This window comes from Hyperolius riggenbachi, chromosome 9 (genome assembly GCF_040937935.1).
Source record: "Hyperolius riggenbachi isolate aHypRig1 chromosome 9, aHypRig1.pri, whole genome shotgun sequence".
Classification (NCBI taxonomy): Eukaryota; Metazoa; Chordata; class Amphibia; order Anura; family Hyperoliidae; genus Hyperolius; species Hyperolius riggenbachi.
Genome location: NC_090654.1, coordinates 252,621,364 through 252,636,575, shown reverse-complemented (window position 1 = coordinate 252,636,575; position 15,212 = coordinate 252,621,364). Strand labels below are relative to the sequence as shown.

The window sequence follows — 15,212 nt, the reverse complement described above, 5'->3', positions numbered from 1 at the left end:
CCCACACAGCAGCAGGCATGATGCTATATGCTAATGCCCCTGTATTATTTAATATCCATTGCCAGAAGCAACATGGGCGAGCAGGGAGGGGGGGGGGGGGGGGAAATCAGGGCCAGCCAGGATGCATATAGAAAAATTAGCAGTCAGATCTGCAGAGATGGCACTCACTGTATGTGAGGTGTGTGTGTCGTCGTCTCTGCTAGTTTGTGCGCACTGCGCACACTGCTCAGTCAGGTCAGCCAGGTGTCAGCCGGCGCCGCGGTAGCACTGGTCCCTCCGTCCTGCCTGCGTCACACACGGTGCCTCAAGCACGTGTTGACAGGCGGGGGCGGAGTTAGGGGCGGCGCCGGCGCGGCGTGTTAACAACCTAGCGTGCGGCGGCCGCACGCTGTACACAGCGAGAGTGAGAGAGGGGGCGGGGAGAGGGGGCGGACCAGTAGGCGGCGGCATCGCACTCGCACATAAACTAATGTGCGTGCTGCTGCTGCTCGCTCGGAGAGGATGGGGGCGGACCAGTAGGCGGCGCCGGGCACAGGCTGAGCTGCCTGTCACGGCCGGCGCCGACCTGGCTGGAAAAAAATAAATAAAATAAACACGCACAGAGCGGCAACTTGGCGAGAGGGCGCCCACTTCCACCCACGGCGCTATAGGCAAAAATTTAGAGTTGCCTAATGACTCAGACGCCCCTGTATGGGGTAATGCGACTTCCCCGGGCTACAGCCGGCCCATTGGAGCGGACACTATACTGTGCTCCTGCTGGCCGCATGTGGTCCGGCACAAGTGGGAACAGAGCCTTAAAGGGAACCTGAGATGTGAAATAGCTTGTATTTATACTTACCTGGGGCTACCTCTAACCCCATGAGGACTGTGGCCTCCCTCACCGTCCTCTTCAGCCTTCCATTCTTGAGCTATTCCTCTTGGTAACACTGCAGGCTAAATGCTCCCAGGGACAGGAGCGGTGGAAAGTTGCGCATGCGCAGAAGCCCTTGACTGGTGGCTACTGACCGGATTACCAGAGTTGTGGCATCAAACAGAGGGGTCGAAGAGGGTGGCGAAGAGGCCCACAGTCCTCTTGGGGCTGGAGGAGGCCCCAGGTAAGTATAAATAAGGCTTAGTGTATCATCTCGGGTACACTTTAAATACAGTACTTTCTTCTTTAGTGGAATGCTCCCTACCGCAATTAAACTGGCGATAACACGATCTTCTGTTTACATGTCTTTGTCAGCTACAATTCGTATACAGCCAGCAGCATTAAAACTGATCTGCACACATTGTAGAACCGAGGAGACCTGAGAAGTGATCACTGGATACATTATAACATATAAATATAGCAGCTATGCAGTAAAATGCAATGTCAGCTCTCAGTGCAGAAAAAATGTACTTTGGGAACTTCTAATTTGTCCATGGACAATTATACTTGTGCACAAAAAGTAAAATATGATAACTGTATGGGTAATAAAATGTAGGAAAATACGTTTTTATTGATTATTATGTCAGAGTTTAATCTCCCTTTAACCTCCTTAGCGTTCTGGACGAGCTGAGCACGCCGCAGGGCACCACTCAGGTCCCTGGTGGACCAATTTGAATAGCAAAGTGCTATCTGTGCGTTTCTCCGATCACCGCGTAACCCTACCCCCCCTCGAGACCCCTGTGCAGCCAGGCAGCGCTGAAGGGTGGATCGGGACTCCCTGTGACGTCACCACGTCGATGACGTCATTTCGTTCGACGCCATGGCGACGGGGGAAGCCCTGAAGGAAATCCCGTTCAGAACGGTGATCGGAAGGGTGGGGGGATTCAGCAGGGAGGGGGGTATCATGTAGCTAGTGCCATGCGGCTGCGGGAAATCAGAACGCCAGGGAGGTTAAACAGTAAGTAGCTAGACAAACAATATGATGGAAACCACAATGCGGCGTACAATGGACAGGAAGATGAAAGGCTGAGAACAAGTTTCAGCGGTGATCTAATATTCTCTCTGCTGATGAAAAGATGCAGACACACAACACATTACTGTATGCACTGGAGAGCCCAAAGACACAAGGCAGAGATCAGCTGTTTAATAGTAGGCTGCCCATCTGAACAGCCTTCATGCTGCTGCTTCTCACATACACATCGTTTTTTTAAAGGAAAAGCTGAAGAGAGAGGTATGTGGAGGCTGCCATATTTATTTCCTGATAAGCAATACCAGTTACCTGGCTATCCTGCTGATCCTCTGCCTCTAATACTTTTATTCAGGAACAAGCATGCAGCAGATCAGGTGTTTCTGACATTATTGACAGATCTGACATTATTCAGACACTACTGCAGCCAAATGGATCCGCAGGGCTGCAAGGCAACTGGTAAGGTTCAAAAGGAATTCAATATGACAGCCTCCATATTCCTCTCCCTTCAGTGGTCCTTTAAACCCTTTATGCATGCATGAGCTCTAAGCCCAAATAAAGGGCGACAGGAAATTTTGGAGGCAGCACACAAGTTTGGATGCCCCATCACCGCTAATATTAATATTTGAAATTAAAGAAGTTCTGGCCCTGATAATATAGTGGGGGCCACCCACTAGGCAAACTAGAAATTTGCAGCTACAAATAGCTAGCACAATTCTTAACACGGGCGACCGATATTTATCGGGTACAGTGGGGCGAAAGCAACTGTTATCCAACAGCTTTTTTTCTGGAGAAAGACACCTGAATGAAGGCGAAACAGGAGAAGAGCTCCATAGTGAGATAACTTTTAATTAAATTAAAATGCGCAATGCAAATGCACTTACTAGGTGGATGATAAAAACTGGCATAAAATCGGTATAAAGCCCTGGAGAAGTCGTCCAGTGAGCGGGCAACCTGAAGCAGTGGGGGTCTGGATGGATAAGCAACCCCTAGTGCCCTCCGTGGAACTATCATGTGATGGTGACGTCACAACGCATTTTGCGTTGTCCCCGCCTTCATCAGGTCTGGTAAAGGCGTGGTCACGCCGAAACACGGCCTGAGAGCGCTCCTCCCATTTTTCCTTTCCTCTTCCAGTCGGCCTAATAGCAGAACACTGAGGAGCCGCTAGAGTGCGATTACCAGCGGTCTCCCTGGTTGGTCCCCTGTCCTGAGTAGCACAAGATTTCCCATCCACTTTTCATGTTATCTCATCTGGACTATTATCTTTACTCCACATTCTGTGCTCAATAAAGGTGGCCATAAGTCTAGCAATTTTGCAGCCCAATTGACCATCCGATTCAATATTTTTATGGAATCTGTGCCACAACATGCTAGCCAAATTGAAGATTCGATAGATTTCAGGCGGATTAGAAATCGATTAAATCTTTGATAGAGCATGCTGGAAAATATCAAACAAAAGTGCTCGATTGGGTGAACGACACCAACGGTGTTCGATATAGCAACGACCAATGTACGTGACGGACTCTGTAAATTCTCACCTGTCCCGCTGGAGCCACTCCCGGTATCATCCACTGTCAGCCCTGTTACCGGGTGAAATACCACGTGGCACCAGGCACATGTGTGATATCACCCCACAAGCCATGTGGTACAGCACCCATGGGTGACAGCGGAGGACAGCAGAAGTTGTGCCAGCAGAAAACATTTCTGAGCACGAGAGGCGTTGCTGAGAGGAGAAATGTTATACTTTGGGGGCGGCAGCGGCGCCATTCCAATTCTGAATAGATTTAATAATGAAATCTATCAGGAATCCGTCTGCAATGTATGGGCAGGCAACAGATCTCTCTCTGATCAGATTCAGAGAGCGATCTGTCTTCATGGTCGATATGCCCATACATCACGAGATGTACAGGCGCCTTTAACCTTCTCTATGATTAAATTGTTTACAAACATTTCGAAATAGATTTCAAGAGAATTTTTAAAACATTTCCAGTTACCTCATTCTAACGAGATCATGAAATATGTTTTTAGTGAAATGAAACAGAATTTAACGTGTTTCTCGGACTATAAGACGCTTCTACCCATAAGACGCACCGATGTTTAAAGGACAAAAACCAGAGGAAAACAATATATACTAAACCTGGGGCATCTTGTGGATTATGCCTACTTTGTATCTTATGCCCCCTTGCACCTCTTTGCGTCCTCCTGTGTACCCCATGTGTCTGCCTCTGTCCTTCTTGTTTCCTCCTCTATGCCCCTTTGTGTCCCCCCCGTGTCCCCAGTTTGTCCCCCTGTGTCCTCCTCTGCATGGGCACAGTACAGGGAGTCCCTGACATTGCGGCGGGTTGGAGGATCATATCGGCAGGCATTCACAAGTCAGGAACTCCCTGCATTTGGACTATAAGACGCAGTGGGCTTGATTCACAAAGCTGTGCTAACTGTTTAGCACGGGTGTGCTAAACAGTTAGCAGGTGAAGTGCCGTTCGCTGACTTTTGTGCGCGCAAAGTGCCGCGATCGCGCGAATCGCAGCACTTTGCACGCGCAAAAGTCCGGGAACGGCACTTCACCTGCTAACTGTTTAGCACACCCGTGCTAAACAGTTAGCACGGCTTTGTGAATCAAGCCCAGTGACTTTTCCCCCCCACTTTTAGAGGATAAATAGTGAGTCTTACAGTCCAAAAAATACAGTCCATCTTTTTTTCCTAGTAACAATACAGCAACCGAAATATCTGCTGTTTTCTTACAAATCCAGGCTTCCCTTAGCAGCGGAGCTGTGATTACACATCTCCCGGCCACGCTAACAGCACATTAGTCTTGCTTTATCTTGCCCTGTCCCAACTGTCAAAAGGAGATAAAGGACACAAAAACCATTTGGAAAATAGCTCCAGACGTCACCAGAATTCGCTGTGCTAATAAGTCAGTGTTAGATGAAATGTGCCAGCTAACATGAGGGCAACAGTACAGAATGTGATAAACATGGGCGGAATGTGCTCACAGTGAAAATGACAATGTACGCTTGTGCTGCAGGCAGAGCAGGATCATCCACCAGGCAACCTAGGCATGTGCTTGGGGCCCATAGTTGTCAAGGGGCCCACCTGCCACCTTCTTCCACCTCGTCACTTCAGATTACCAAAAGGACTACAAGGAGTATCTGTAGGTGTATTTTGTTTTCTTTTACAACTAAAAGAGGAACTGTAATGACCTAATAGAATGCAGTAGCATAGCTTAGGGCTCTGGGCTCCAGTGCAAGTTTTATATTGGTCACCCCATTCATTACAATTGATATGGAACCCCAAAACTTTCCAAGGACAGCTGCGGTGTCAGAGAAGTGTGAGCAGAGGAGGAGAAAATACTATTGATGATTACAAATAATCAAACCACATGTAGAGGTAATCATTAGAGGCATAGCACCAATAAAGAGCTAATTAAGAGGTTGAAGGAGAGCCCCTACAGTCCAGGAGCATTGCTGCGGTCACTACCTCCAAAATATCAATTTTTACCTTAATTACCCTGGTTTCAGAGTAAAATAAATAAATATATATACTGTGTACGCTCGAGTATAAGTCTAGAAATGTAGGTCTGATTCACTTCATAAAAGTATAGGGTCGACTTATACATGAGTCACAGGCAACACTGTTGTAATGTGTGTACGAATAGTGACATTCCCATTTGCAGCAATGTACCCTGCGGTAAGTGATTATTTTGAGGAAAGGAAATGCCAAGAAAACCCAGGTGTGAAAGTCCTGGCCACAACAATGAACAAGAAAAGTGAATACTGGCCTGCATAAAAGGGAGTGAATAATTTCAGCACTTGGGGCCTGGAAGAGGTATTGGCTGCACTTAAAGGAGAACTGTAGTGAGAGGTATATGGAGGCTGCCATATTTATTTCCTTTTAAGCAATACCAGTTGCCTGGCTATTTAGCTAATCCTCTGCCTCTAATACTTTCAGCCATAGGCCCTGAACAAGCATGCAGCAGATCAGGTGTTTCTGACACATTTAGACAGATATGACAAGATTAGCTGCATGCTGGTTTCTGGTGTGATTCAGACACTTCTTTAGGCAAATAGACCATCAGGGCTGCCAGGCAACTGGTATTGCTTAAAAGGAAATAAATATGGCAGCCTCCATATCCCTCTCACTACAGTTCTCCTTTAAAGTAAAGGAGAGGTTAATGGCTGCAATACTGTATGCAGTGCAGTCCTTAACCCCTCGTGAGTCCCAAGTGTAGCCATTAACTTTGCTGGGTAGACTTATACTTGAGTCAATAAAAAATACCAGCTTAAGAGGGTTGAATATTGGAGTCGACTTATACACGAGGTCGACTTGTATTCAAGTATTTACGGTATGTAGTCTCTTACCACATTTCCCTTCTGGCTGCGTCCCCCTCAGTTCCCTGTAACTGCTCCTGCATACTATTACAAACACAAAAATGCACGCAAAAAAAGTTATCACGGTTTACTGAATACGTGCGTAAGGCTGGTGTACAGAGTATGAAGTATGCAGGCTGCTGGTAAGGCTGCATGATAAGGTGGCCATACATCTAAAGAATTTGCATCCAGCTGGTGTTCAAAAGAACAACATAACAGTAATAAACTGACTGTCTTATTAACCAAGAAGCAATCAGGGCTGATTTATATAAATGTACATTTCAAGTAGCAGAACTTCACATAGGGCCATATGATAAGTCTGGGTGGACCCCTGTAAGAGAATGCTTTTAGTACTCATAACTTGTGTGCTGCATGTGGCTCTGACAGACATGACTGCCATAAAGTCCTATGGACTCTCTAGAAGCCATAATTATCTACAGGCACATACAGCGCGCAAGCATGCTGGAAGCACGCCCAAAGCCTCCTGCAAGACTGATCACAGATTTCACAAGAAGAAAGGCAGACAATGCATGCACTCTCTTATGGCAATTATGTAATATACAACCAGCACCACCATACAAGTTGATACACCATCAAATGGCTATAGGTACATTTTCAGGTCTATAGTCATTTGATTGCTTGCAAGTTTTTAGATTTAAGGTGCTCATACCTCTAGCTATGTATGGGCATGTCAACCAAGAGACAGATTTCTCTCTGATTGAATCTGATCAGAGAGGGATCTGCTGGCTTCCCATACACCACAGGCCGATTCCAAGAAATCTCTCCAGAGAGATCGATATCTGCATGAAATCTCTCCAGTGGCCAGTGGCATAGCAGAGGTTGCGACCGCATCGAGGCCCTTGGACTAGAGGGGCCCAGAGTGGCCCACCCTCAACCGCAGTATTAGCTCTTTATTGGTCCTGTGCTAATAATATTCACTTCTATAGATGCTTTGAACCGTAGTAATCATTAACACACGGTTTCCCATCCCCTTCTTGCACCTCTGACAATGTGGTTGTCCTTGGCAGGTTTTGGTGCACCATATCAATTGTTATGTAGAGGGTGCTTGGGGGGCCCCAATGTAAAACTTGCACCGGGGGGCCCATAGCTCCTTAGCTATGCCACTGGAAGGGGGGCTTGTTAACATTTGGGGGGGACAGTAGCCAGGGGTTCTGTCGCATTTATTGCTCCTCCCAGTTACCGCCGTGAACCTGATCAAACATGTCAGCCTGAGATTCCCCAACATGTTCAATCAATACATTAGACAGATTTCGGCCCCAAATCAGTTGAAGCGTCAATTGGGCATGCTTGCTGCAAAACAGGTTTTCATCCAATTTGATAAAATTATGGAATGGGATGGTCGATTGGGCTGCAAAAGATGTATGGCCACCATAAAGTGTACCTGTCGGGCATAAAATCAAAAATCAATTCTTTATTGTTATCTGGTAAACAAGTACTAAGGATGCTAACCAGGCAATCCAAAAGTTAAAAAATCACTCTTGCTTTCCTTGTCCATAAAAGACCATTCCCCAGTTTACCTGGCTCTTATTTGGTACATCTGCCACATGAAGGAAGTTGCAGAGCATGCTGGGTTTTCTTTTTGTTCTTCTTTACTTTCCCCTCAGACATAACTAATGCAACATGATTGGCCAATGCCTCCTTCCCTCCCGTTTTCCCCTCCCACACCTCTGTTCCTCCCTGATTGGCCAATATTTCTTATGCTAAGACGATGCACTTTCTAGTGTAGAGCTGGGTGTCTGAAGACTGAGAGGGGGCAGGCAAAGCATACACAGACAGAGTAAGGGAGGAAATTAGGATTGGCTTTAAGATAGAGTCAAAATGGAAAATCCTAACAAGGATTTTCTCTTTTTTATATTATAGAAAAATCACTAAAATCTAAACGTGGACAGTGCAATACATCTGTTATGTAAGTAGAGCAAGTATTTATCTACTTATATATGTGGGGTTTTTTTCTGAGATAGTACGGTTGACAGCTCTTTTTTAACACATCCAATACAATCACGGGATAGCACCTACAATACCAAAATTCTCTGAAGAAGCAGCCTTATAAATGTGAAACGTACGTCAAGCAGAACTGTCATTGGATTAGCTGAGGTTACGATGTGCTTAATAAACAGCAGTACAAATGCTGAAAGGAGGTATATATGGTGTTTATAAAGCTTTTTATAAAAGCTTAAACATGCTAGACATGGTTTTTAGAAAATCAGAAGAAAAGGCTGCATTTTACATCCAGAAGTAACTGCATCATATTAGATAAAAAAAAAAAAATCTTCATGTGGTGCGATTGTGTCAAAGTCAATGGAAGCACAAAAAAATGCAAACACAAACCATGCTTTGCATTTCTAAGTACCATTTTCCCATAATAGCCAATTAAATATATTCACACAACACGAAAAAAATAATAATAAAAAAAAATATCACAAATGCACGATCATAAAAACAAATTAGAAAGCATGCTGAAATGTGCCTTCCCCAGAAACAGTGGTAAGAAATAGCCGCATTGTGTTTTGTGACTTTTACTGTGATCAGGGCGTAAGTAAACTTTATAGGAAGATTCCTCATGAGGGACAGGGCTATCATTTGGCATTGGGAGGGGTCCTTTTCTTTAAGTGTGCTATTGCATCTAAGCACTGTAAGTTGTAATACACACCAACTCCCCTTGAAGCAACAACCAGCTGCTGCCAAGAGCAAGATCAAAATGAATAATCAGTATTTTGTGTGACATGGAGTGTACTAATGCCATAAAATGATGTTCTGTGAACATATTTCACCAAAAATCAATTGCACTTTAAAGGACAACTAAAGCGAGAGGGATATGGAGGCTGCCAAATGTATTTACTTTTAAACAATACCAGCTGCCTGGCCAGTCGTGCTGATCTTTCGTGCATCAGTAGTGTCTTAATCACACACCTGAAATGAGCATGCAGCAAATGCAGTAAAACTTAAAGGACTACCGAGGCCAAAACGAAAAAAAAAGTTAAATACCTGCATTGCATATGAAGGCACGGAGAATGCCGTCCGCGCCCTCCATGCCATTCCGCCGGGTCCCCGCCGCTCAACAGCCCCCCGGCGTCCTCCGTGCCTTCATATGCGATTCAGGTATTTAACTTTTTTTTTATTTGGCCTCGGAAGTCCTTTAAGTGAAATATTTGATCTGCTTGCTTGTTCAGGGTTTATGGCTAAAGTTATAAGAGGCAGAGGATCAGCAGGACAGCCAAGAAATGTGCATTCTTTAAAAGGAAATAAATATGGTAGTCTCCAAATCCCTCTCAGGTCAGTTGTCCTTCAAGTCCATCAAATTATTATTTTCTGCTTATACTAATAAAAATGCAACTAGGGTAAAAAATGGTCAATGAGATGCAATAAATGAGATGCAATAAAGAATTTCAACTATTATTTACATTTCATAATAATTGTATACAGCTTTAAAACTGGACCAATCAAAACTGGCTGGAAGTTCTTTTGATCAGACCAGTGTCAATCCTACAATTTACATGAAATATGAATGCAAGTTGAAATTATTTGCATCTCATTGAACACCATTGATGAGTCATAGCATGACCATTTCCTGTGTATCAGAACATAGAATCAGATTGAAGGTATAATCCTGATTCCAATACTGTAACAGCTGAACTCATTTCACATTGGTCTCTTACCTTTGACATGAACAATAGCAGCCCTTGATGATGACACCCCCTTTATATTGTGAGCTTCACACGAGAAGACTGTGGTCTTTTGAATCCCTTAAAAAATAAATACAAATGTTAAACATACTGTACAACATTTGGCAGTCATCATACTGAGAAGACATTACAAATAAAGACCTATACAGCATTATGGGCAGCACGGTGGTGTAGTGGATACCACTTTTTTCACAATCCAGTTCGAATCACAGTCAGGGCCCTGTCTGCAAGGAGATTGTATGTTCTTATGGGTTTCCTCTGTGCACTCTTGTTTCCTCACACATCCCAAAACATACAGATAAGCAATTGGCTTCCAATTAGATTGTGAGCTCTCTGAGGGACAGTGAAGTGACAAGACTACTACTGTATATTTTCTGTACAGCTCTGCGGAAGATGTTGGCGCCAAATAAATACTAAATAATAATAGTACAGCAAATGGAAAAGGAGAAAACATTTTACTTAGTTTTCAATTTGAGGTTTTTTTCTCCAGTTTCCCACTTTGAACCTTAACCACTTGAGGACCACAGTCTTTCTACCCCTTAAGGACCGGCCACTTTTTTTCCATTCAGACCACTTCAGCTTTCACGGTTTATTGCTCGCTCATACAACCTACCACCTAAATGAATTTTGGCTCCTTTTCTTGTCACTAATAAAGCTTTCTTTTGGTGCTATTTGATTGCTCCTGCGATTTTTACTTTTTATTATATTCATCAAAAAAGACATGAATTTTGGCAAAAAAATGATTTTTTTAACTTTCTGTGCTGACAATTTTCAAATAAAGTAAAATTTCTGTATACATGCAGCGCGAAAAATGTGGACAAACATGTTTTTGATAAAAAAAAAACCATTCAGTGTATATTTATTGGTTTGGGTAAAAGTTATAGCGTTTACAAACTATGGTGCAAAAAGTGAATTTTGCCATTTTCAAGCATCTATGACTTTTCTGACCCCCTGTCATGTTTCATGAGGGGCTAGAATTCCAGGATAGTATAAATACCCCCCAAATGACCCCATTTTGGAAAGAAGACATCCCAAAGTATTCACTGAGAGGCATAGTGAGTTCATAGAAGATATTATTTTTTGTCACAAGTAAGCGGAAAATGACACTTTGTGACAAAAAAAAAGAAAAAAAAAAGAATCAATTTCTTCTAACTTGCGACAAAAAAAAATGAAATCTGCCACGGACTCACCATGCCCCTCTCTGAATACCTTGAAGTGTCTACTTTCCAAAATGGGGTCATTTGTGGGGTGTGTTTACTGTCCTCGCATTTTGGGGGGTGCTAATTTGTAAGCACCCCTGTAAAGCCTAAAGGTGCTCATTGGACTTTGGGCCCCTTAGCGCAGTTAGGCTGCAAAAAAGTGCCACACATGTGGTATTGCCGTACTCAAGAGAAGTAGTAGAATGTGTTTTGGGGTGTATTTTTACACATACCCATGCTGGGTGGGAGAAATATCTCTGTAAATGACAATCTTTTGATTTTTTTTACACACAATTGTCCATTTACAGAGTTATTTCTCCCACCCAGCATGGGTATGTGTAAAAATACACCCCAAAACACATTGTACTACTTCTCCCGAGTACGGCGATACCACATGTGTGGCACTTTTTTGCACCCTAACTGCGCTAAAGGGCCCAAAGTCCAATGAGTACCTTTAGGATTTCACAGGTCATTTTGCGGAATTTGATTTCCAGACTACTCCTCACGGTTTAGGGCCCCTAAAATGCCAGGGCAGTATAGGAACCCCACAAATGACCCCATTTTAGAAAGAAGACACCTCAAGGTATTCCGTTAGGAGTATGGTGAGTTCATAGAAGATTTTATTTTTTGTCACAAGTTAGCGGAAAATTGATTTTTATTGTTTTTTCACAAAGTGTCATTTTCCACTAACTTGTGACAAAAAATAAAATCTTCTATGAACTCACCATACTCCTAACGGAATACCTTGAGGTGTCTTCTTTCTAAAATGGGGTCATTTGTGGGGTTCCTATACTGCCCTGGCATTTTAGGGGCCCTAAACCGTGAGGAGTAGTCTGGAAATCAAATTCCGCAAAATGACCTGTGAAATCCTAAAGGTACTCATTGGACTTTGGGCCCTTTAGCGCAGTTAGGGTGCAAAAAAGTGCCACACATGTGGTATCGCCGTACTCGGGAGAAGTAGTACAATGTGTTTTGGGGTGTATTTTTACACATACCCATGCTGGGTGGGAGAAATAACTCTGTAAATGGACAATTATGTGTAAAAAAAATCAAAAGATTGTCATTTACAGAGGTATTTCTCCCACCCAGCATGGGTATGTGTAAAAATACACCCCAAAACACATTGTACTACTTCTCCCGAGTATGGCAATACCACATGTGTGGCACTTTTTTGCACCCTAACTGCGCTAAAGGGCCCAAAGTCCAATGAGTACCTTTAGGATTTCACAGGTCATTTGGCGAAATTTGATTTCCAGACTACTCCTCACGGTTTAGGGCCCCTAAAATGCCAGTTCAGTATAGGAACCCCACAAATGACCCCATTTTAGAAAGAAGACACCCCAAGGTATTCCGTTAGGAGTATGGTGAGTTCATAGAGGATTTTATTTTTTGTCACAAGTTAGTGGAAAATGACACTTTGTGAAAAAAACAATAAAAATCAATTTTCCGCTAACTTTTGACAAAAAATAAAATCTTCTATGAACTCACCATACTCCTAACGGAATACCTTTGGGTGTCTTCTTTCTAGAATGGGGTCATTTGTGAGGTTACTATACTGCCCTGGCATTTTAGGGGCCCTAAACCGTGAGGAGTAGTCTTGAAACCAAATGTCGCAAAATGACCTGTGAAATCCTAAAGGTACTCATTGGACTTTGGGCCCCTTAGCGTACTTAGGGTGTAAAAAAGTGCCACACATGTGGTACCGCCGTACTCAGGAGAAGTAGTATAATGTGTTTTGGGGTGTATTTTTACACATACCCATGCTAAGTGGGAGAAATATCTCTGTAAATGACAATTGTTTGATTTGTTTTACACACAATTGACCATTTACATAGAAATTTCTCCCACCCAGCATGGGTATGTGTAAAAATAAACCCCAAAACACATTATACTACTTTTCCTGAGTACGGCGGTACCACATGTGTGACACTTTTTTGCAGCCTAGGTGCGCTAAGGGGCCCAACGTCCTATTCACGGGTCATTTTGAGGCATTTGTTTTCTAGACTACTCCTCGCGGTTTAGGGCCCCTAAAATGCCAGGGCAGTATAGGAACCCCACAAGTGACCCCATTTTAGAAAGAAGACACCCCAAGGTATTCCGTTAGGTGTATGGCGAGTTCATAGAAGATTTTATTTTTTGTCACAAGTTAGTGAAAAATGACACTTTGTGAAAAAAACCCAATAAAAATCAATTTCCGCTAACTTTTGACAAAAAATAAAATCTTCTATGAACTCGTCATACACCTAACAGAATACCTTGGGGTGTCTTTTTTTCTAAAATGGGGTCACTTGTGGGGTTCCTATACCGCCCTGGCATTTTACGGGCCCAAAATCGTGAGTAGTCTGGAAACCAAATGTCTCAAAATGACTGTTCAGGGGTATAAGCATCTGCAAATTTTGATGACAGGTGGTCTATGAGGGGGCGAATTTTGTGGAACCGGTCATAAGCAGGGTGGCCTTTTAGATGACAGGTTGTATTGGGCCTGATCTGATGGATAGGAGTGCTAGGGGGGTGACAGGAGGTGGTTGATGGGTGTCTCAGGGGGTGGTTAGAGGGGAAAATAGATGCCATCAATGCACTGGGGAGGTGATCGGAAGGGGGTCTGAGGGGGATCTGAGGGTTTGGCCGAGTGATCAGGAGCCCACACGGGGCAAATTAGGGCCTGATCTGATGGGTAGGTGTGCTAGGGGGTGACAGGAGGTGATTGATGGGTGTCTCAAGGTGTGATTAGAGGGGGGAATAGATGCAAGCAATGCACTGGCGAGGTGATCAGGGCTGGGGTCTGAGGGCATTCTGAGGGTGTGGGCGGGTGATTGAGTGCCCTAGGGGCAGATAGGGGTCTAATCTGATAGGTAGCAGTGACAGGGGGTGATTGATGGGTAATTAGTGGGTGTTTAGGGTAGAGAACAGATGTGAACACTGCACTTGGGAGGTGATCGGACGTCGGATCTGCGGGCGATCTATTGGTGTGGGTGGGTGATCAGATTGCCCGCAAGGGGCAGGTTAGGGGCTGATTGATGGGTGGCAGTGACAGCGGGTGATTGATGGGTGGCAGTGACGGGGTGATTGATAGGTGATTGACAGGTGATCAGTGGGTTATTACAGGGAAGGACAGATGTAAATAATGCCCTGGCGAATTGATAAGGGGGGGGTCTGAGGGCAATCTGAGCGTGTAGGCGGGTGATTGGGTGCCCGCAAGGGGCAGATTAGGGTCTGATCTGATGGGTAACAGTGACAGGTGGTGATAGGGGGTGATTGATGGGTAATTAGTGAGTGTTTAGAGGAGAGAATAGATGGAAACACTGCGCTTGGGTGGTGATCTGATGTTGGATCTGCGGGCGATCTATTGGTGTGGGTGGGTGATCAGTTTGCCCGCAAGGGGCAGGTTAGGGGCTGATTGTTGGGCGGCAGTGACAGGGGGTGATTGATGGGTGATAGGTGATTGGCAGGTGATTGACAGGTGATCAGTGGGTTATTACAGGGAAGGACAGATGTAATTAATGCACTGGTGAATTGATAAGGGGGGGGTCTGAGGGCAATCTGAGCGTGTGGGCGGGTGATTGGGTGCCCGCAAGGGGCAGCTTAGGGTCTGATCTGATAGGTAACAGTGACAGGTGGTGATAGGGGGTGATTGATGGGTGATTGATGGGTAATTAGTGGGTGTTTAGAGAAGATAACAGATGTAAACAATACATTTGGGAGGTAATCTGACGGCGGGTTTGCGGGCGATCTAATGGTGTGGGTGGGTGATCAGATTGCCCGCAAGGGGCAGGTTAGGGGCTGATTGATGGGTGGCAGTGACAGGGGGTGACAGGGGGTGATTGATGGGTGATAGGTGATTGGCAGGTGATTGACAGGTGATCAGTGGGTTATTACAGGGAAGAACAGATGTAATTAATGCACTGGCGAATTGATAAGGGGGGGTCAGAGGGCAATCTGAGCGTGTTGGCGGGTGATTGGGTGCCCGCAAGGGGCAGATTAGGGTCTGATCTGATAGGTAAAAGTGACAGGTGGTGATAGGGGGTGATTGATGGGTGATTGATGGGTAATTAGTGGGTGTTTAGA

At 44.6% G+C, this 15,212-nt stretch overlaps 1 protein-coding gene across 1 annotated transcript in view; it reads right to left on the bottom strand.

Moving 5' to 3' along the window:
- The window catches only part of TYRO3 (TYRO3 protein tyrosine kinase), a 325,717-nt gene that overhangs the window by 180,648 nt on the left and 129,857 nt on the right, over nucleotides 1-15,212 (bottom strand). Inside the window, exon 6 of the mRNA XM_068254301.1 lies at nucleotides 9,922-10,008. Coding sequence (XP_068110402.1) covers nucleotides 9,922-10,008 — 87 coding nt within the window. The remainder of the gene's footprint in view (nucleotides 1-9,921; nucleotides 10,009-15,212) is intronic.